The sequence below is a fragment of the Ranitomeya variabilis genome, chromosome 6 (assembly GCF_051348905.1).
Source record: "Ranitomeya variabilis isolate aRanVar5 chromosome 6, aRanVar5.hap1, whole genome shotgun sequence".
NCBI classification, from domain to species: domain Eukaryota; kingdom Metazoa; phylum Chordata; class Amphibia; order Anura; family Dendrobatidae; genus Ranitomeya; species Ranitomeya variabilis.
In genome coordinates, this window is record NC_135237.1 from 566,835,474 (window position 1) to 566,856,633 (window position 21,160).

The 21,160-nt window shown below is 47.8% G+C and overlaps 1 protein-coding gene across 1 annotated transcript in view; it reads right to left on the bottom strand.

Annotated features, from left to right (window-relative positions):
- Positions 1 to 21,160, bottom strand: part of LOC143783098 (NACHT, LRR and PYD domains-containing protein 12-like) — a 173,728-nt gene that overhangs the window by 117,088 nt on the left and 35,480 nt on the right. Inside the window, exons 3-4 of the mRNA XM_077271350.1 lie at positions 8,799 to 8,962; positions 8,207 to 8,378 (exon numbers count right to left, since the gene is read on the bottom strand). Coding sequence (XP_077127465.1) covers positions 8,207 to 8,378; positions 8,799 to 8,962 — 336 coding nt within the window. The remainder of the gene's footprint in view (positions 1 to 8,206; positions 8,379 to 8,798; positions 8,963 to 21,160) is intronic.

Here is a 21,160-nt window from a genome sequence, read left to right on the forward strand (position 1 = left end):
TAGATAAAACTGCATTTATGCAGAGGAAGGTTGAGTTCTCTGGGAATTTGTCACCTTCAGACCTAGACTGGCCCACAGAAGAACAGGTAAATCTCCCAGTGGGCCCCACTCTACTTATATGAGCAGTAGCTGGCACAATACACTTGTTTCACTGTCTACAGACAATGGCAGCCTCTCAACATCCAATTAACAAACTACCAGTTTATATAGAATGCAGCCGTAAACTTGTGAATGAGGGGAATATAATATTTGCATGTAGCTGAACAGTGGCCCCAGAGTAAATATTACTGTTGGGCACTTGGCACCCCAGTCCAACACTAGTCAACTCTGGGCATGTAAGGTCCCCATTGGGGTCAATTAGCTGTAAATTCATTGGCCAATCGAGTTGTTTGCTCTTGGATTTCAGGTTTCCGGTCGGCTAACACACTCTCGTATTTCTGGGGCCATTTTCTCCATAAGTTGCTTGAGTACAATCACATCCCGGAGGGCATGAGCTGAGTGGGCAGTCAGACCATTAATCCAGCAGTTGCAGCGTCATCAGAGTTGACTGCTAAATTTTACATGAGAGGCCCCCTAACGACACAAAGTCCGGAACCTGGTGCGATAGCAGGGTGCCCTTAATAGTCCAATAGTCGAGACAATTCTGAGGGCCAAGAGACTGGACAGCATCCTGTGCCGAGCAAGTCAAACTATTCCACAAGTATTTGGCCCAATCAGCTGTGGTCACTTGGTGCATCATCATTAGCGTCTTAAAGCTTTGCAGAATTCCATCAATCTCTGTATTGGACTCATTTAACACTGGCACGTCAACAATTCCTGGATTTGCGCTGCTTGCGACTAAGTATTTGATTCCAGACTACCACATGTTAGGTGTCGAGTTCCCGCCGCTGCACAGGGGGAATCTCGAACCACCTCCGCTGCGGTCTCTCATTCTCCTCCAGCCGCAGTGGAGCCTGCTCAGCGGAGACGTTGGTCCCAGCGTCTGGCTCAGGCTGATACTCTGCGATTGGTTACTGCTGCTCTTCCAGGCTCAGCCATTGTAGCCAGTACTGGTCTGCGGTGAACAGACGTCTCTGGGACTAAGTCCTGCTTTTTCCCTTCTGAGCATGCCAAAGGGAGGACCTCTCATTGGAGGTCGGGGGTCACACTCTCAGGTCCGGTAGCAGCTCCCATTGGACCACTAGGAAGGTCCTTGTCTGCTGCAGCTATAAAAGGTTTGCATGGCCGCATGGCCATGCGCTAGTATCAACCTATGTTATGAGCTTTGCTACCTTGTGGTCATGTCTGCATGTGGTCAGGGTTGGCTGAAATAAGCCCCTAGAATACCGGCACCTCCGGTGAGGAGTTTTGTGTGTGTGAATTCAGGGCTGGTGTATAGCCACTAGAATTCCGGCTCCACCGGAGAGGAGTTGTTCGTGTGCTATGCTGACTGCATGACCACTGTTTGCTTTCTGCTCTGTTAGGTAGCTGTGATCCTCTGTGAGGTTAACAGCATTTTCCTATCTTAGCGATTCTGCGAAGTAACGGAGTTCGCTTATACCGCCATGTAGTGCCACCAATTGCTAGCAGCAGGTTCATCTCCTGCACGGTGGACCCCGGGTTGCGAACGCACCTATTATAACACATATATATACTCGGTGCATTCCGCCAACCCTAACATAATACTAGCGCCAGAGTCTGGCTAGTAAATGGTGGACGATCAGCGTCTACAGCGGTACATCCAGCAGCTGGAGGGTAGGTTGGCGGCTCTTGAGCGCACAACCTCGGCTGTGGATGTCACTGCAGTCGCTGTACAGGCTGCTAGTGTAGCTGCAGCCAGTTTGTCCTCTGCCACCCCTGCTCTGACCTTATCCCGTCTCCCACTTCCAGACAAGTTTGCTGGTGACAGTAAGCTCTGTCGGGGATTCGTGAGCCAGTGCACCCTACATCTAGAGCTTCTGGCTGCACGTTTTCCTATGGAAAGGGCTAAAGTGGAATTTATCATATCCCTTCTGTCGGGCAGGGCATTGGAGTGGGCAAGGCCGCTGTGGGAGCGTGATGATCGTGTGGTACAGAGTGCTCCTCGCTTCCTGGACTCTCTGAGACAGGTCTTTTTGGGACCTCGTATTACCCACGATACAGCGCTCCAACTGCTGGCATTAACACAGGGTTCGTCCATGGTCAGCCAATTTGCGGTCCACTTCCGGACTTTGGCATCAGAGCTGGAGTGGTCGGATAAAGTCCTTATTCCTGTGTACTGGAAGGGACTGGCTGACCATGTAAAGGACGCCTTGGCCACCAGTGAGATTCCTGCCACACTGGAGGACCTCATAGCTATATCTACCCGCATCAACCACCGTTTTAACGAGCAGAGGTTGGAGTGGACCCAGTGTAGGCAGAGGTTCCAGTTGGCTCCTACCTTTGCCAGTCCTCTGGAATCTCCTATTCAGGCACCCGACTCCCATGTGGCCATGGAGGTTTCTCGAGCGGGACCTAAGTCCCGGGCCACTCGAGTACCCGTGGTGTGTAGTAACTGCCAGCAGATGGGACATTATGCCAAGAAATGTCCTCAGTGGTCGGGAAACGATCGCGTCTAGTAACCATAGGAGGAGGTTCACTAGACACAGCGGTATTTTCCTCCACGCTGTCCTATAAGGGGACAATCACTTTAGGCTCTTCCACTCTTACAGTCGAGCTATGTGTGGACTCTGGGGCGAAGGGGAATTTTATGTCCTCTGCCTTCGCCCAATGCCACACTATAACCCTGGTGATGCTCGCCAGGCCAGTGACTGTTCGAGTGGTAAATGGGTCAACACTGCCCACACAAATTACACATCAGATCATCCCGTTTCACGTTATCTTTGTCTCCTTCCCATCAGGAGGTTATCTCCCTGCTTGTCCTTCCCGAGGGAATTGATGAGATACTACTAGGGATACCCTGGTTACGTTTCCACTCTCTTCATATAGAGTGGTCCTCAGGGAGAATTTGCTTACAACTTGAATCGCATCCGTGAGAGGAACAAATGGAAGACGGCATTTAACACCAGGGATGGGCACTATGAATATCTGGTGATGCCCTTCGGCCTCTGCAATGCCCCAGCCATCTTCCAAGACTTTGTAAATGATATCTTCCGGGATATGCTCTCCACTTCGGTCGTGGTCTATCTGGATGATATACTCATCTACTCTCCAGATATTGACTCTCACCGGAGAGATGTTTGCAAAGTCTTCGACCTCTTACGGGCAAACTTCCTCTACGCTCAGTTGGAGAAATGTGTGTTTGAGCAGGAGTCCTTGCCTTTCCTTAGTTACATTATCTCCGCCCAGGGGTTGGCTATGGATCCTGCCAAACTACAGGCTGTGATGGACTGGCAAGAACTCCACTCTCTCAAAGCAGTGCAACGCTTTATGGGGTTCATTAACTACTATCGCAAGTTCATTCTGCATTTCTCAACTTTAGTAGCTCCCATGGTAGCCCTCACCAAGAAGGGAGCAAATCCCAAATTGTGGTCGGAGGAGGTCTCCAAGGCCTTTCTCTCAATAAAATCTCATATTGCTAGTGCTCCCATTCTACATCGCTCCGATGTTGATAAGCCGTTTATAATGGAGGTGGATGCCTCATCCGTTGGTGCTGGAGCAGTCCTCTTCCAAAAGGATGCTCAAGGTCGGAAGCATCCTTGCTTCTTCTTTTCCAAGACCTTCACACCAGCGGAGAGGAATTATTCCATCGGGGGCAGGGAGTTACTTGCCATGAAATTGGCTTTCTCTGAGTGGAGACATCTTCTGGAGGGGGCTTGCTTTCCCTTTCAAGTTTTTACTGACCATAAAAATTTAATGTACTTACAGACAGCCCAGCGGCTAAATTCTCGCCAGGCCAGATGGTCCCTGTTCTTCTCCTGGTTCCATTTCACTCTCCATTTTCTCTCCGGGTAGAAGAACATTCGTGCCGACACTCTCTCTTGCTCCGTTGAGTCATCTGTGGAGGAGGAAGAGGAGCCTTGGCTTATTGTCCCTGCTGAGAGCCTGAGAACGGTCTCCCTAGAGTCTGTGCCCCCGGGCAAGACTTTTTTACCTTTACATTTGCGACCAGAGGTTCTCTCTTGGGCTCATTCTCTAGAGTGGGTGGAAATTTTGGGACCAAGAGGACGTCTGAGCTGCTGGCGAGAACATACTGGTGGCCGCATATGGCTCTTGATGTCGGGGACTATATTGGGGCATGTGTCTCCTGTGCTAAGAATAGGTCTCCTTGACAACGGCCAGCAGGATTACTTTATCCCCTACCGGTGGCAGACAGGCCGTGGGAGATGGTCAGGATGGATTTTGTGGTGGGCTTACCCAAGTCTCGTGGCTGCACCATCATTTGGGTAATCACCGACCATTTCTCTAAATTGGTGCACTTGGTGCCTCTTCCATGGCTACCTTCTGCACGGGCTTTAGCAGCATTGTTTGTAAAACATATTTTCTGCCTACACTGTATGCCAGATAAGATTGTCAGTGACCGGGCTCCCCAGTTTGCATCTCGGTCCTGGAGAGAGCTTTGTCGACTACTCAGTATGGAGTTTAATCTCTCTTCTGCATATCATCCCGAGACGAATGGGTTGGTAGAGAGGGCCAACCAGACCTTGGTCACATATCTGTGACATTTTGTTTCAGCCAGGCAGGATGACTGGGCATCCTTGCTACCGTGGGCAGAGTTTGCGCTAAACAATGCCGTACCCGACTCCACTGGTCAGACTCCATTTCTCCTTAATTACGGTCAACATCCACTGGTTCCTGTGCCCATGCCTGTGTCTTCCATCGACTCCAGGGTGGCAGACTGGGCTGTGGAGGCATGGGACATTTGGGACCCTACTTAAGATGCCATCCGGGCTTCCAAGGAGAGAATGAGGTTCTCCGCCGATGCACACCGGCGCCCCACTCCGACCTTTGCTCCTGACGATTTAGTGTGGCTCTCCGCCCGTAACATCAGGCTGCAAGTTGAGTCCACTAAGTTTGCACCTCGCTACTTGGGTCCCTTCAAGGTCCCCGAACAGGTTAACCCTGTAATCTACTGTCTGGCCCTTCCTCCATGCCTAGGTATCACCGACATATTTCATGTGTTCCTTTTAAAGCCCGTACACATGTTCCGGTTTTCTGAGTCATCTGTCGGGACATTGGGTTCGTCTATGGATGATTACGAGGTGAGCGCTATCTTAGGGTGCAAGGTGGTACGTGGCAAAAAAATTTATTTGGTGGACTGGAAGGGTTATGATCCAGAGGACAGGTCCTGGGAGCCTGCTGAACACATTCAAGCTCCACAGCTCATTGCTGCCTTTGAGCATAGCGAGGCCCAAGGAGGGGGGGTAATGTTAGGTGACGAGTTCCCGCCACTGCAAAGGGGGAATCTCGAACCACCTCCACTGCGGTCTCCCATTCTCCTCCAGCCGCAGTGGAGTCTGCTCAGCGGAGACGTCGGTCCCAGCATCTGGCTCAGGCTGATACTCTGCGCTTGGTTACTGCTAATCTTCCAGGCTCAGCCATTGTAGCCAGTACTGGTCTGCGGTGAACAGACGTCTCTGGGACTAAGTCCTGCTTTTTCCCTTCTGAGCATGCCAAAGGGAGGACCTCTCATTGCAGGTCGGGGGTCAAACGCTCAGGTCCTGTAGCAGCTCCCATTGGACCACTAGGAAGGTCCTTGTCTGCTGCAGCTATAAAAGGTTCGCATGGCCGCACGGCCATGCACTAGTATCAACCTATGTTATGAGCTTTGCTACCTTGTGGTCATGTCTGCATGTGGTCAGGGTTGGCTGAAATAAACCCCTAGTATACCGGCACCTCCGGTTAGGATTTTTGTGTGTGTGAATTCAGGGCTGGCGTATAGCCACTAGTATTCCGGCTCCACCGGAGAGGAGTTGATCTGTTATGACCTGGTGGTTAGGTGCACCCGGAATGACCTGATAGTTAAACACGGAATCGGGACGAGCTCTGGGGAAATGGGAACTCTGCTGACCGCAAACCCTACTCCTATCAACACAACTAGAAATAGCCGTGGAGGGTGCCTGACTCTGCCTAGATGCCTCTTCACAGCCTAAGAGCTAACTACCCCTAAAGAAAGGAAACAAAGCCTCACTTGCCTCAGAGAAATTCCCCAAAGGTAAAAGCAGCCCCCCACAAGTATTGACTGTGAGTTAAGAGGAAATCACAAACACAGGATGAAATAGGTTTTAGCAAAGGAGGCCAGTCTAACTAAACAGATTGAGGACAGAAAAGGGATCTTTGCGGTCAACACAAAAAAACTACAAAAACCACGCAGAGTGTGCAAACAGGACCCCCGCACCGACTCACGGTGTGGTGGTGCCACTCTGCACCCCCAGAGCTTCCAGCTAGCCAGGCAGTTTCATGATAGCAAGCTGGACTAGAACTAGCAAGAAAAACCATATGCAACAAATGAACAAGCAGGAACTTAGCTTCTGCTGGAGTAGACAGGTCCTCAGAAAGATCCAGGAGAGATCTGAACCAGTACTAAGACATTGACAGCTGGCATAGAGTAACAATCTGAGTGGAGTTAAATAGAGAATCCAGCGTAGCCCTAAACGAGGGCAGCTGGAGAAGGAATCTCAGAACCAGCAGCTCCACTCACAGCCACCAGAGGGAGTCCATGGACAGAACTCACCGAAGTACCATTCATGACCACAGGAGGGAGTTCGAGAACGGAATTCACAACATTGATCATGTGCTATGCTAACTGCATGACCACTGTTTGCTTTCTGCTCTGTTATGTAGCTGTGATCCTCTGTGAGGTTAACAGGGCACAGCGTTTTCCTATCTTAGCGATTCAGTGAAGTAACAGAGTTCGTTTATACCGCCATATAGTGCCGCCAATTGCTAGCAGCAGGTTCTCTCCTGCACGGTGGACCCCGGGTTGCGAACGCAGCTATTATAACACATATATATACTCGGTGCGTTCTGCCAACCCTAACACCACAGGATCTTGGATTTAACAATTCCTCTGGGTCTACTTAAGCAGAGTTTTCATCGTCCCCAACGATGTTCTGGGCATCTCAAAGGACTAATTGCTGTATCACATCAGACCGAGTGCCCTGTATTCAGTAAGTCAAAGTTGGCACGACTCCTGTAGTCGCCGTTTCTTGTTGCGGTTGTTATCCCCTCTGGTCCTCTTCCCAAGGCCGAGCTGGTGGGGTTGGACATGGTGGGATCCAAAAACCTGCTGTGTATGCGTCACCTATGTTCTGCTGGGTCTGTCTATCTGCCTCCATGGTTGTAGAGCCTTTGGATGGTGTCTATGAACACCAATCCCTAGCAGCTCCCCCAGATCCACCAGGCTCAGTAGTATCCCACTTCTGCTACCAAGTATGGAGACACGAGGATGAGTGGGTACTCTCGTATGCTGACCCCTTTGTCTTTAGAAAGATTGCATGGATCAGGGCCCATCCCACTGAATGCTCACACTACTTTCCCTCGGGCAGAATACTACTCAGACAACAAAGGGTTAGGATAAAACAGTGTGGCAAAAATTTATTGAACCACCAACAGACAATAACAAATAGAACAGTCCCATCAAATACCCAAAATGGGCAAATTACAGAGTTTCACCCTACCGCTCACAATGATTAGAGCTTCTGAAATTTAGGGGTTTCCAGGGCTGACAACCCCCACCACTGGAACCCCGCTTTCAGATGGCTCACACAGAGAAGAGGTAGTGATAAGCTTAGGAAGCTGGCAGTCCATTGAGATATGTGGCCAGGTGACCTGATTGTCCCAACCTGGATTCTCCGAACGTCATTGAGGGTTCAGTAAAGCTCAGTGGAGCAGCTCTGTATTCCTTCAGTTGGAGCCATGATGCCATGACTACTGTCATGTAGAGTCTCACAAAACAGAGGCAGATCCCCCTTCTATAGTTCACAGCTCTCATTCAGGCATTTTTCCACAGGATTGGGGGAAGGTGGAAGGAGGTAATTTTTCATTGCTCGAGTTTTCATATCTGTTTCTTGACTTACTGAAAATATACGTCTGGCATAATTAAGATTAAAAGCTGAGTTGTCAGAAAAAGGTTGTTTTCATTTTTGGAGCTGTAAAGTTTATGAAGGACGTTAACATTTATTTTGTCTTGAGATTAAATCTATGTGCCTGTGTGTATCCAAGTGACTAGCAGAGAGCTGAACCCCTACAGTGCTTACACGGCTGGAAATGACTGACTTATCATTGCCATTGTTGAGGATAATATTACCTCCGTAACAGAGCTCATCCAATGCAGCGTGTAGACCAGGGAGAGCATGTTTCTTCCGTAAGACATAGAGACTGACCCACAATCCTATCACAGCTTCTCTTCCCATGGAGAAAATGTCCTGTAGTAAAGTCCGGGCCAATGTTTTTCTATCTTCTTCTAGACCCCGGTATTTCTAGGACACAAGACAGATCATACATAGAGATAATTAAAGGGATAATGCCATTATTTAACAACAATATGCCCAATAATGTGTGGGTTCGGTTCAGAGAAGGAAAAGTAAATGGAATAGTCAATTGGACAATCCTTCCTGAATCCACTAGTTACAGATTATTTCCCTGGATCTCCAGACACCCTTCTTGTATACGTTCTGTTGAATGGAATAGGTTATATAATTTTGGGGTACTCGCCATTAAATATAAGTGGTTGCTTTCTATTATGCTGGAAGTTGTTCCATGCTTTACTCTATGATATGAAATTCAGTTGAAATCCAGTCATGGGATCAGCTCAATAGTGACATGGACTAAACTGTTCCTATAAGAAACGTTAACAGATGGGACACTTGAAGACAACACCAGCAGTTCATGGTTCTCACCATGTCATCAGGGAAGTTTCGAGAATGCAGCTCGCTCAGAAGTGGTTGAGGAGTCAAGTTCTTCACTATGTGGATCAGATCATCCTGGAAATACTCATGTATCATCCTCACTGCATGATGTTCATATTGACAAAGCTTCTGGTAAAACTGAAGGGTGTCATCATCTACAAAATGAAGGAAACACAAGAATGAAATCTCCAAGAACCTACAGAAGACTGTCGGCATTTTATATAGAACATTCATCATTGTAGAAGGTTGTGCTTGTGCATATTGTGCTTGGACTTTTCTGTTTAGGCCGGGGTCACACTTGCGAATGCAATGTCAAAAACTCGAGTATCAATACCCGGCACTGCCGCTTTCACTCGGGACTGAAGTGTGAGACTGCATGTATTTCTATGCAGCTGCATGCTCCGGTCCCGAGTGCCGGCGGCAGTGCCGGGCATTGATGCACGAGTTTCTCGCATTGCACTCACAAGTGTGACCCCGGCCGTAGTTATATATATACAGTAGCCTTCAGTGACAGTGAAGTGTCCCATCATGAAAACAGTGAACTCGTTATAAAATTGTACTTTTTTTTATTTTAGATGTTTTTAGCTAATTGGCAATATACAGTGCCTTGTGAAAGTTTTCGGCTCCCTGGAACTTTTCAACTTTTTCCCACATATCATGCTTCAAACATAAAGATACCAAATGTAAATTTTTGGTGAATAATCAACAACAAGTGGACCACAATTGTGAAGTTGAACGAAATTTATTGGTTATTTTAAAATTTTGTGGAAAATCAAAAACTGAAAAGTGGGGCGTGCAATATTATTCATCCCCTTTACTTTCAGTACAGCAAACTCACTCCAGAAGTTCATTGTGGATCTCTGAAAGATCCAATGTTGTCCTAAATGCCTAATGATGATAAATATAATCCATCTGTGTGTAATCAAGTCTCCGTATAAATGCACCTGCTCTGTGATAGCCTCAGGGTTCTGTTTGAAGCACAGAGAGCATCATGAAGACCAAGGAACACAACAGGAAGGTCCGTGATACTGTTGTTGAGAAGTTTAAAGCTGGATTTGGATGCAAAATGATTTTCAAAACTTTAAACATCCCAAGGAGCACTGTGCAAGTGAACATATTGAAATGGAAGGAGTATCATACCACTGCAAATCTAACAAGACTCGGCCGTCCCTCTAAACTTTCATCTCAAACAAGGAGAAGACTGATCAGAGATGCAGCCAAGAGGCCCATGATCACTCTGGATGAACTGCAGAGATCTACAGCTGAGGCGGGACAGTCTGTCTATAGGACAACAATCAGTCGTACACTGCACAAACCTTGCATTTATGGAAGAGTAGCAAGAAGAAAGCCATTTCTCAAAGATATCCATAAAAAGTGTTTAACGTTTGCAACAAGCCACCTGAGAGATACACCAAACATGTGGAAGAAGGTGCTCTGGTCAGATGAAACCAAAATCGAACTTTTTGGTAACAATGCCAAACGATATGTTTGGCGTAAAGGCAACACAGCTCCTCAGCCTGAACACACCATCCCCACTGTCAAACATGGTGGTAGCAGCATCATGGTTTGGGCCTGCTTTTCTTCAGCAGGGACAGGGAAGATGGTTAAAATTGATGGGAAGATGGATGGAGCCAAATACAGGACCGTTCTTGAAGAAAACCTGTTGGAGTCTGCAAAAGACCTGAGACTGGGACGGAGATTTGACTTCCAACAAGACAATGATCCCAAACATAAAGCAAAATCTACAATGGAATGGTTCACAAATAAACGTATCCAGGTGTTAGAATGGCCAAGTCAAAGTCCAGATCTCAATCCAATCGAGAATCTGTGGAAAGAGCGGAAAACTGCTGTTCACAAACGATCTCCATCAAACCTCACTGAGCTCGAGCTGTTTGCCAAGGAAGAATGGGCAAGAATTTCAGTCTCTCGATGTACAACACTGATAGAGACATACCCCAAGGGACTTGTAATCGCAGCAAAAGGTGACGCAACAAAGTATTAAGTTAAAGGGGCCGAATAATATTGCAACTCCCACTTTTCAGTTGATTCTTCACCAAAAATTTACATTTGGTATCTTTATGTTTGAAGCATGAGATGTGGGAAAAGGTTGAAAAGTTCCAGGGGGCCGAATACTTTCGCAAGGCACTGTATATTCAGCAGCGTTTTGAAAGCTGTTGTCATCACTATTGGCATTCCTTCCAATTCAATATGGCTGTAAGGGCGTTGTGCGCCGCTCAGCGCATGCGCCCGCTTCGTTCTGCTTCCGGCTGTTGGGAGATGCGCCGCCGACTGTGACTCATGTCGCACTCTGTGATGCACTTCCTGCTTCTGGTTGCTGGGACTCGGCGGGCTCATGGGTGAGTGCGGCGCCATGTAACGTGGCGTCCTTGATTTTTAGTACCTACAGCTGATATCACATTATATAAACCCCATACATCCCGTCCTCCTCACTCACTGACGAAGCGGTAGTGATACGCGCGTTGGAGTGCAGTGAAGGGGCGGTGTGTACCATCTGGTCAGTATTTTCACATGGATTAACCTCTATCAATCATATACTTGTTTTGGTCAGGTTGCTCATGTTATTTTGACAACAGCTTTCAATATTAGAATATTTATATATGCACTATGCACTTTTTTTTAATATATATATGTATTGATGATTATGTGTTGAATTGTTACATGGCAGCAGTACCATTACCTTAAGATTTACATAATATGTGATTGATTTACTTTATCATTTGTGCTGACTGGCTGGCATACTGCGCCCCGCTCTTCATCACTTGGTTTTATTGTTTGTGTTTTAGCATGCTATGCATGCTTTTTAATTGTGTTGTACAGTCATGTTTTTCTCTTATTATTTTCTAATAAAGTTTATATAATTGTTATATTGTTTTTGGATACTTATTTTTTCTTCTTGGATTCCTCGATTTTATCCATCCCCTGGGCAAATTCCCGGGGACCGCATTGCTTGGGCAGGCAGTTGTAATATGATGGTTGCTGGCCCTTTAATTTCTTCTTGCTCTGTGAGAACACACATTATTCACTACTGAACACTGAGAACTCTGAGGCGCGTGCATGGAAAGATTACATACTGACGCCAGTGTCAGGACTTTCTTTGCGGATTAATTTAGTACGCAAAATGTGCATCCCCCTAAGGAACGTATAAATATCAAAAAAGCCCTTCACAGAAAAAAGGTCCCCCGCCATTGCTGTAGTCGATGACCTAAAAATAAATCTCCTTGTTGAATTCTTGTCCTATTCCATTATCCATCTAATGTTAACAATCACATCACTTGTTCCTCTGCCTTTTCTGACTCCTGCTTGTTCCTCTGGAAGCTCTTTGTCAAAGTAAGGCTGTAGCCATCTTTGTAGGATCTTCAGTAGTATCTTGCTGGCATGAAGTATGACCGCGCTAGTCCGGCAGTTTCCACAGTCGGTATCATCACCTTTCTTCAAAATGTGAGTAAACATCTATCTTGTTCAGTCTTTGGGCCATTTACCAGTTGTCCGTATCTGTTGACAAAGGCGTTGTGTTGTGTGATGACATCTGCTGCTTCAGAAGACTTTATTAGCTCTACTGGAATATTGTCACATCCAGGCGCTTTATTATTTGATCGAAGCTTTATCGGAGCAATGACTTTGACTTTCAAGATGTTCAGTTCTGTATCATATCCTGTCTCAGGTTCTTCCCGTATTACTGAGTCGCTCTTGTAGACTTTCTCCATCTTAAACCACTAATTCTGAGTAAGTTGAGTCATGTTCTGTCCATGTTGGCTTTGACGATGTCAAGTCGTTCATGGTTGGTACATTCCAAGTTTCAAACTTTATGATATTTCTGCAGACTTTCATGTTCCATTTCGACCAAGTGATATCAGCACTAAGACGTCCTTGCGACTTTGATCCTTGCCCATCATGAGCATTGGTCATACTCAGGTCAATCATTGGCTCTTTCCCAGTAACTTGATGAGTACCTTCTGACTTTGGGGTGCATCTTCCAGCACTATATGGAATTCCATTAGTTATACTCTCCATCGAGTTTTTTTGGCATAATATGGAAGTAGATTGCCAGGCCTTTCTTCCGCACAGTACTGTGGCACCCATGAAGGAGCCTCACTGAATTAGTGTTATATGTGTTAGGGCTACCCAAGCATACAAACTCCTCGCCGGAGGTGCCAGCATTCTAGGGGCTTATTTCAGCCGGGTCCCTGAACACACTCATACAAGACCACTCTGGCGCAAAGTACATAAATAAAGAGCAATACTAGCGCATGGCCGTGCGGCCATGCGAGCCTTAAATAGTTGCAGCACATACAGGACCTTCCAGAAAGGACCAATGAGAGGCTGCCACAGAGCGTGAGCACCTACAGGACCTTAGCTGCAGTGTCTGATCATGTGACCCTCGATCTCCACTGAGAAATCTTACTCTGGGCATGCTCAGAATGAGAAAAGCAGGACTTAGTCCCAGAAGCGTCTGCTCGCCGCTGCCCAGCACTGACTTCAATGGCAGAAGCAGGAAAAGCAGCAGTAACTCTCTGTACAGAGTCAGACTGAGCGAGACGCTGGGACCGACGTCTCCGCTGAGCAGACTCCACTGCGGCAGGAGAAGAATGAGAGACCACAGCAGGAGATGGCCCGAGATTCCTCCTGTGCAGAGACGGGAACTCGAACCCTAACATTACCCCCCCTCCTAGGCAATGAGCTGCGGAGCCCGAATGCGCTCAGCAGGCTCCAAGGACCTATCCTCAGGACCTTAACCCTTCCAGTCCACCAAATAAAATTTTTTGCCATGAACCATCTTGCACCCTAAAATAGTGTTCACCTCGAAATTGTCCGTAGACGAACCCGATGTCCCGGCAGATGACTCGGAAAACCGGGACATGTATACAGGTTTCAAGAGGGACACATGAATGGTGTCGGTGATACCCAGGCATGACGGATGGGCTAAACGATAGACCACAGGGTTAACCTGTTCGAGGACCTTGAAAGGACCCAAGTAGCGAGGTGCAAACTTGGTGGACTCAACATGCAGCCTTATGTTACGGGCGGAGAGCCACACTAAGTCGCCAGGAGCAAAGGTTGGAGCGGGGAGCCGATGTGCATCGGCGGAGGACCTCATTCTCTCCTTGGAGGCCTGAATGGCATCCTGAGTGCGGTCCCAAATATCCCGTGCTTCCACAGCCCAGTCTGCCACCCGGGAGTCGGCAGAAGACATGGGCATAGGCACAGGAACCCGCGGATGCTGATCATAGTTGAGGAGGAATGGAGTTTGTCCAGTGGAGTCGGCAACCGTATTGTTCAGCGCAAACTCTGCCCACGGTAGCAAGGATGCCCAGTCATCCTGTCTGGCAGAAACAAAATGTCGCAGATATGTGACCAAGGTCTGATTGGCCCTCTCTACCAATCTATTCGTCTCGGGATGATATGCGGAAGAGAGATTTAACTCAATGCTGAGAAGACGACAAAGCTCTCGCCAGAACCGAGACGCAAACTGGGGACCCCGGTCACTGACAATTTTGTCTGGCATACCATGTAGGCGGAAGATGTGCTTTATGAACAACGCTGTCAAGGCCTGTGCCGAAGGTAACCGTGGAAGCGGCACCAAATGCGCCATTTTGGAAAAATGATCAGTGATAACCCAAATGATGGTACAGCCCCGAGACTTGGGCAAACCCACCACAAAGTCCATCCCGACCATCTCCCAGGGCCTGTCTGCCACCGGCAATGGATAGAGTAACCCAGCTGGCCGTTGTCGAGGAGACTTATTTTTGGCGCAGGAGACACACGCCTGAATATAATCCCTGACATCACGGACCATATGTGGCCACCAGTACGTCCTCGCCAACAGCTCAGATGTCCTTTTTGTCCCAAAATGTCCACCCACCCTGGATGAATGAGCCCACGAGAGAACCTCCGGTTGCAAACTGGATGGTACAAAAGTCTTGCCTGGAGGCACAGACTCTAGCGAATCCGGAGCTACGGTTCTCAGACTCTCAGTGGGGACAATAAGCCGAGGCTCCTCTTCCTCCTCCACAGATGACACAACGGAGCGAGAGAGAGCGTCAGCACGAATGTTCTTCTCCCTCGAAAGAAAATGGAGGGTGAAATGGAACCTGGGAGAAGAACAGGGACCATCTAGCCTGGCGAGAATTTAACCGCTGGGCTGTCTGCAGATACACCAAATTTTTATGGTCTGTGAAGACTTGGAAAGGAAAACGAGCTCCCTCCAAAAGATGTCTCCACTCCGAGAAAGCCAACTTCATGGCCAGCAACTCCCTGTCCCCGATGGAATAATTCCTCTCTGCTGGTGAGAAGGTCTTAGAAAAGAAGAAGCAAGGATGCTTCCGACCCTGAGCATCTTTTTGGAAGAGGACTGCTCCAGCACCAACAGATGAGGCATCCACCTCCATGATAAATGGTTTGTCTACATCGGGGCGATGTAGGATGGGAGCGCTAGTGAAGTGTGACTTTATGGAATTAAAGGCCTTGGAGACCTCCTCAGACCACAATTTGGTATTTGCTCCCTTCTTGGTAAGGGCAACCAAGGGAGCTACCAAAGTTGAGAAGTGTGGAATGAACTGTCGATAGTAGTTAATGAACCCCATAAAGCACTGCACCGCTTTAAGAGAATGGGGTTTCTGCCAGTCCATCACAGCCTGTAGCTTGGCAGGATCCATAGCCAAACCCTGGGCAGAGATGATATAACCAAGAAATGGCAAGGACTCCTGCTCAAACACACACTTCTCCAACTTAGCGTAGAGGGAGTTTGCCCGTAAAAGGTCAAAGACTTTGCGAACATCTCTCCTATGGGAGTCAATATCTGGAGAGTAGATGAGAATATCATCCAGATAGACTGCGACCGAGGTGGTGAGCATATCCCGGAAGATGTCGTTCACAAAGTCTTGGAAAATGGCTGGGGCATTACAGAGCCTGAAGGGCATCAGCAGATACTCATAGTGCCCATCCCTGGTGTTAATAGCCGTCTTCCATTCGTCCCCCTCACGGATGCGAATCAGGTTGTAAGCACCCCGCAGATCTAAATTTGTAAATACCCTTGCTCCCTGTAGCCTATCAAAAAGCTCAGATATCAGGGGTAATGGGTACTTGTTCTTAACGGTGATGGCGTTAAGACCCCTGTAATCTATACATGGACGCAGTTCTCCATTCTTCTTCTGAACAAAGAAGAACCCAGCCCCAGCAGGCGACACTGACTTCCTGATGAACCCTCTTGCCAGATTCTCTTGGATGTACTGAGACATAGCCTCCATCTCCGGGAGAGATAATGGATAAACTCGACCCCGGGGAGGCTCAGCACCAGGCAAGAGGTCAATAGGACAGTCATAGGGGCGGTGAGGCAGAAGGGTCTCCGCCGCCTTTTTGGAGAACACGTCTGCATGAGACCAGTATTGTTTGGGGAGAGAGGATAGATCTGCGGGTACCTCTGTAGTAGCAACCTGAATGCACTCCCTTTGACACCTACCCTCACAAGACTCACCCCATCCCAAAATTCTGCCTGAGGACCACTCGATATGTGGAGAGTGGTACCGTAACCAAGGTATTCCCAACAGGACCTCATCAATTCCCTCAGGTATGACGAGCAGAGATATTGTCTCCTGATGGGATGGCGACATGGACAGAGTAAAAGGAATGGTCTGGTGAGTTATCTGTGAGGGCAGTGTCGACTGTCATGATTCTCAATGGCGAGAGAACATAGCCCAGCATATATGAGAACTAGCTCTTGGAAGATGGAAACTATACTGACCATGAACTAAACCTGCCGCACAACTAGAAGTGGCCGGGTAGCATGCCTACGTTTTTTTATCCCTAGATGCCCAGCGCCAGCCGGAGAACTACCTAATCCTAGCAGAGGAAAAGACAGTCCTGGCTCACCTCTAGAGAAATTTTCCCAAAAGGCAGACAGAGGCCCCCACATATATTGGCGGTGATTTTAGATGAAATGACAAACGTAGTATGAAAATAGGTTTAGCAAAAATCGAGGTCCGCTTACTAGATAGCAAGAAGACAGAAAGGGCACTTTCATGGTCAGCAGAAAACCCTATCAAAACACCATCCAGAAATTACTTTAAGACTCTAGCATTAACTCATAACACCAGAGTGGCAATTTCCGCTCACAAGAGCTTTCCAGACACAGTAACGAAACAGCAGCTGTGAACAGGAACAAAATGCAAAAACACACAAGGACAAAAGTCCAACTTAGCTGGGAGTTGTCTAGTAGCAGGAACATGCACAGAAAGGCTTCTGATTACATTGTTGACCGGCATGAAACTGACAGAGGAGCAAGGTTATATAGCGACTCCCACATCCTGATAGGAGCAGGTGAACAGAGGGGATGATGCACACAAGTACAATTCCACAAGTGGCCACCGGGGGAGCCCAGAATCCAATTTCACAACAGTACCCCCCCCTCAAGGAGGGGGCACCGAACCCTCACCAGAACCACCAGGGCGATCAGGATGAGCCCTATGAAAGGCACGGACAAGATCGGAGGCATGAACATCAGAGGCAGTGACCCAAGAATTATCCTCCTGACCGTATCCCTTCCATTTGACCAGATACTGGAGTTTCCGTCTGGAAACACGAGAGTCCAAGATCTTTTCCACAACGTACTCCAACTCACCCTCAACCAACACCGGAGCAGGAGGCTCAACGGAAGGCACAGCCGGTACCTCATACCTGCGCAACAATGACCGATGAAAAACATTATGAATCGAAAAGGATGCAGGGAGGTCCAAACGGAAGGACACAGGGTTAAGAATCTCCAATATCTTGTACGGGCCGATGAACCGAGGCTTAAACTTAGGAGAAGAAACCCTCATAGGGACAAAACGAGAAGACAACCACACCAAGTCCCCAACACAAAGCCGAGGACCAACACGACGACGGCGGTTGGCAAAAAGCTGAGTCTTCTCCTGGGACAACTTCAAATTGTCCACCACCTGCCCCCAAATCTGATGCAACCTCTCCACCACAGCATCCACTCCAGGACAATCCGAAGATTCCACTTGACCGGAGGAAAATCGAGGATGAAACCCCGAATTACAGAAAAACGGGGACACCAAGGTGGCAGAGCTGGCCCGATTATTGAGGGCGAACTCCGCCAAAGGCAAAAAAGCAACCCAATCATCCTGATCCGCAGACACAAAACACTTCAAATATGTCTCCAAGGTCTGATTAGTCCGCTCGGTCTGGCCATTAGTCTGAGGATGGAAAGCAGACGAAAAAGACAAATCTATGCCCATCCTAGCACAGAATGCCCGCCAAAATCTAGACACGAATTGGGTCCCTCTGTCAGAAACGATATTCTCCGGAATACCATGCAAACGAACAACATTTTGAAAAAACAGAGGAACCAACTCGGAAGAAGAAGGCAACTTAGGCAAGGGAACCAGATGGACCATCTTAGAGAAACGGTCACACACCACCCAGATGACAGACATCTTATGAGAAACAGGCAGATCCGAAATAAAATCCATCGAGATGTGCGTCCAAGGCCTCTTCGGGATAGGCAAGGGTAACAACAATCCACTAGCCCGAGAACAACAAGGCTTGGCCCGAGCACAAACGTCACAAGACTGCACAAAGCCTCGCACATCTCGTGACAGGGAAGGCCACCAGAAGGACCTTGCCACCAAATCCCTGGTACCAAAGATTCCAGGATGACCTGCCAACGCAGAAGAATGAACCTCAGAGATGACTCTACTGGTCCAATCATCAGGAACAAACAGTCTACCAGGTGGGCAACGATCAGGTCTATCCGCCTGAAACTCCTGCAAGGCCCGCCGCAGGTCTGGAGAAACGGCAGACAATATCACTCCATCTTTAAGGATACCTGTGGGCTCAGAATTACCAGGGGAGTCAGGCTCAAAACTCCTAGAAAGGGCATCCGCCTTAACATTCTTAGAACCCGGTAGGTAAGACACCACAAAATTAAACCGAGAGAAAAACAACGACCAGCGCGCCTGTCTAGGATTCAGGCGCCTGGCAGACTCAAGGTAAATTAAATTTTTGTGGTCAGTCAATACCACCACCTGATGTCTGGCCCCCTCAAGCCAGTGACGCCACTCCTCAAAAGCCCACTTCATGGCCAAAAGCTCCCGATTCCCAATATCATAATTCCGCTCGGCGGGCGAAAATTTACGGGAAAAAAAAGCACAAGGTCTCATCACGGAGCAGTCGGAACTTCTCTGCGACAACACCGCCCCAGCTCCGATTTCAGAAGCGTCGACCTCAACCTGAAAAGGAAGAGCAACATCAGGCTGACGCAACACTGGGGCGGAAGAAAAGCGGCGCTTGAGCTCCCGAAAGGCCTCCACAGCATCAGGGGACCAATCAGCAACATCAGCACCCTTCTTAGTCAAATCAGTCAATGGTTTAACAACATCAGAAAAACCAGCAATAAATCGACGATAAAAGTTAGCAAAGCCCAAAAATTTCTGAAGACTCTTAAGAGAAGAGGGTTGCGTCCAATCACCAATAGCCTGAACCTTGACAGGATCCATCTCGATGGAAGAGGGGGAAAAAATGTATCCCAAGAAGGAAATCTTTTGAACCCCAAAAACACACTTAGAACCCTTCACACACAAGGAATTAGACCGCAAAACCTGAAAAACCCTCCTGACCTGCTGGACATGAGAGTCCCAGTCATCCGAAAAAATCAGAATATCATCCAGATACACAATCATAAATTTATCCAAATAATCGCGGAAAATGTCATGCATAAAGGACTGGAAGACTGAAGGGGCATTTGAAAGACCAAAAGGCATCACCAAATACTCAAAATGGCCCTCGGGCGTATTAAATGCGGTTTTCCACTCATCCCCCTGCTTGATTCGCACCAAATTATACGCCCCACGGAGATCAATCTTAGAGAACCACTTGGCCCCCTTTATACGAGCAAACAAATCAGTAAGCAGTGGTAACGGATATTGATATTTAACCGTGATTTTATTCAAAAGTCGATAATCAATACACGGCCTCAAAGAGCCGTCTTTTTTAGACACAAAGAAAAAACCGGCTCCTAAGGGAGATGACGAAGGACGAATATGTCCCTTTTCCAAGGACTCCTTTATATATTCTCGCATAGCCGCGTGTTCAGGCACAGACAGATTAAATAAACGACCCTTAGGGTATTTACTACCCGGGATCAAGTCTATGGCACAATCGCACTCCCGGTGCGGAGGTAGTGAACCAACCTTGGGTTCTTCAAAAACGTCACGAAAGTCAGACAAGAATTCAGGAATCTCAGAGGGAATAGATGATGAAATGGAAACCAAAGGTACGTCCCCATGAGTTCCTTTACATCCCCAGCTTAACACAGACATAGCTCTCCAGTCGAGGACTGGGTTATGAGATTGCAGCCATGGCAATCCCAGCACCAAAACATCATGTAGATTATACAGCACCAGAAAGCGAATAACCTCCTGGTGATCCGGATTAACACGCATAGTCACTTGTGTCCAGTATTGTGGTTTATTACTAGCCAATGGGGTGGAGTCAATCCCTTTCAGAGGTATCGGAGCCTCCAATGGCTCCAAATCATACCCACAGCGTTTGGCAAAGGACCAATCCATAAGACTCAAAGCAGCGCCAGAGTCGACATAGGCGTCCGCGGTAATAGATGACAAAGAACAAATCAGGGTCACAGATAGAATAAACTTAGACTGTAAAGTGCTAATTGAAACAGACTTGTCAGGCTTCTTAGTACGCTTAAAGCATGCTGATATAACATGAGTTGAATCACCACAATAGAAGCACAACCCATTTTTTCGTCTAAAATTCTGCCGCTCGCTTCTGGACAGAATTCTATCACATTGCATATTTTCTGGCGTTTTCTCAGTAGACACCGCCAAATGGTGCACAGGTTTGCGCTCCCGCAGACGCCTATCGATCTGAATAGCCATCGTCATGGACTCATTCAGACTCGCAGGCACAGGGAACCCCACCATAACATCCTTAATGGCATCAGAGAGACCTTCTCTGAAAATCGCCGCCAGGGCGCACTCATTCCACTGAGTAAGCACAGACCATTTGCGGAATTTTTGGCAGTATATTTCAGCTTCATCTTGCCCCTGAGACAAGGACATCAAGGCCTTTTCCGCCTGAAGCTCTAAATGAGGTTCCTCATAAAGCAACCCCAAGGCCAGAAAAAACGCATCCACATTGAGCAACGCAGGATCCCCTGGTGCCAATGCAAAAGCCCAGTCTTGAGGGTCGCCCCGGAGCAAGGAAATTACAATCCTGACCTGCTGTGCAGGGTCTCCGGCAGAGCGAGACTTCAGGGACAAAAACAATTTGCAATTATTTTTAAAATTTTGAAAGTGAGATCTATTCCCCGA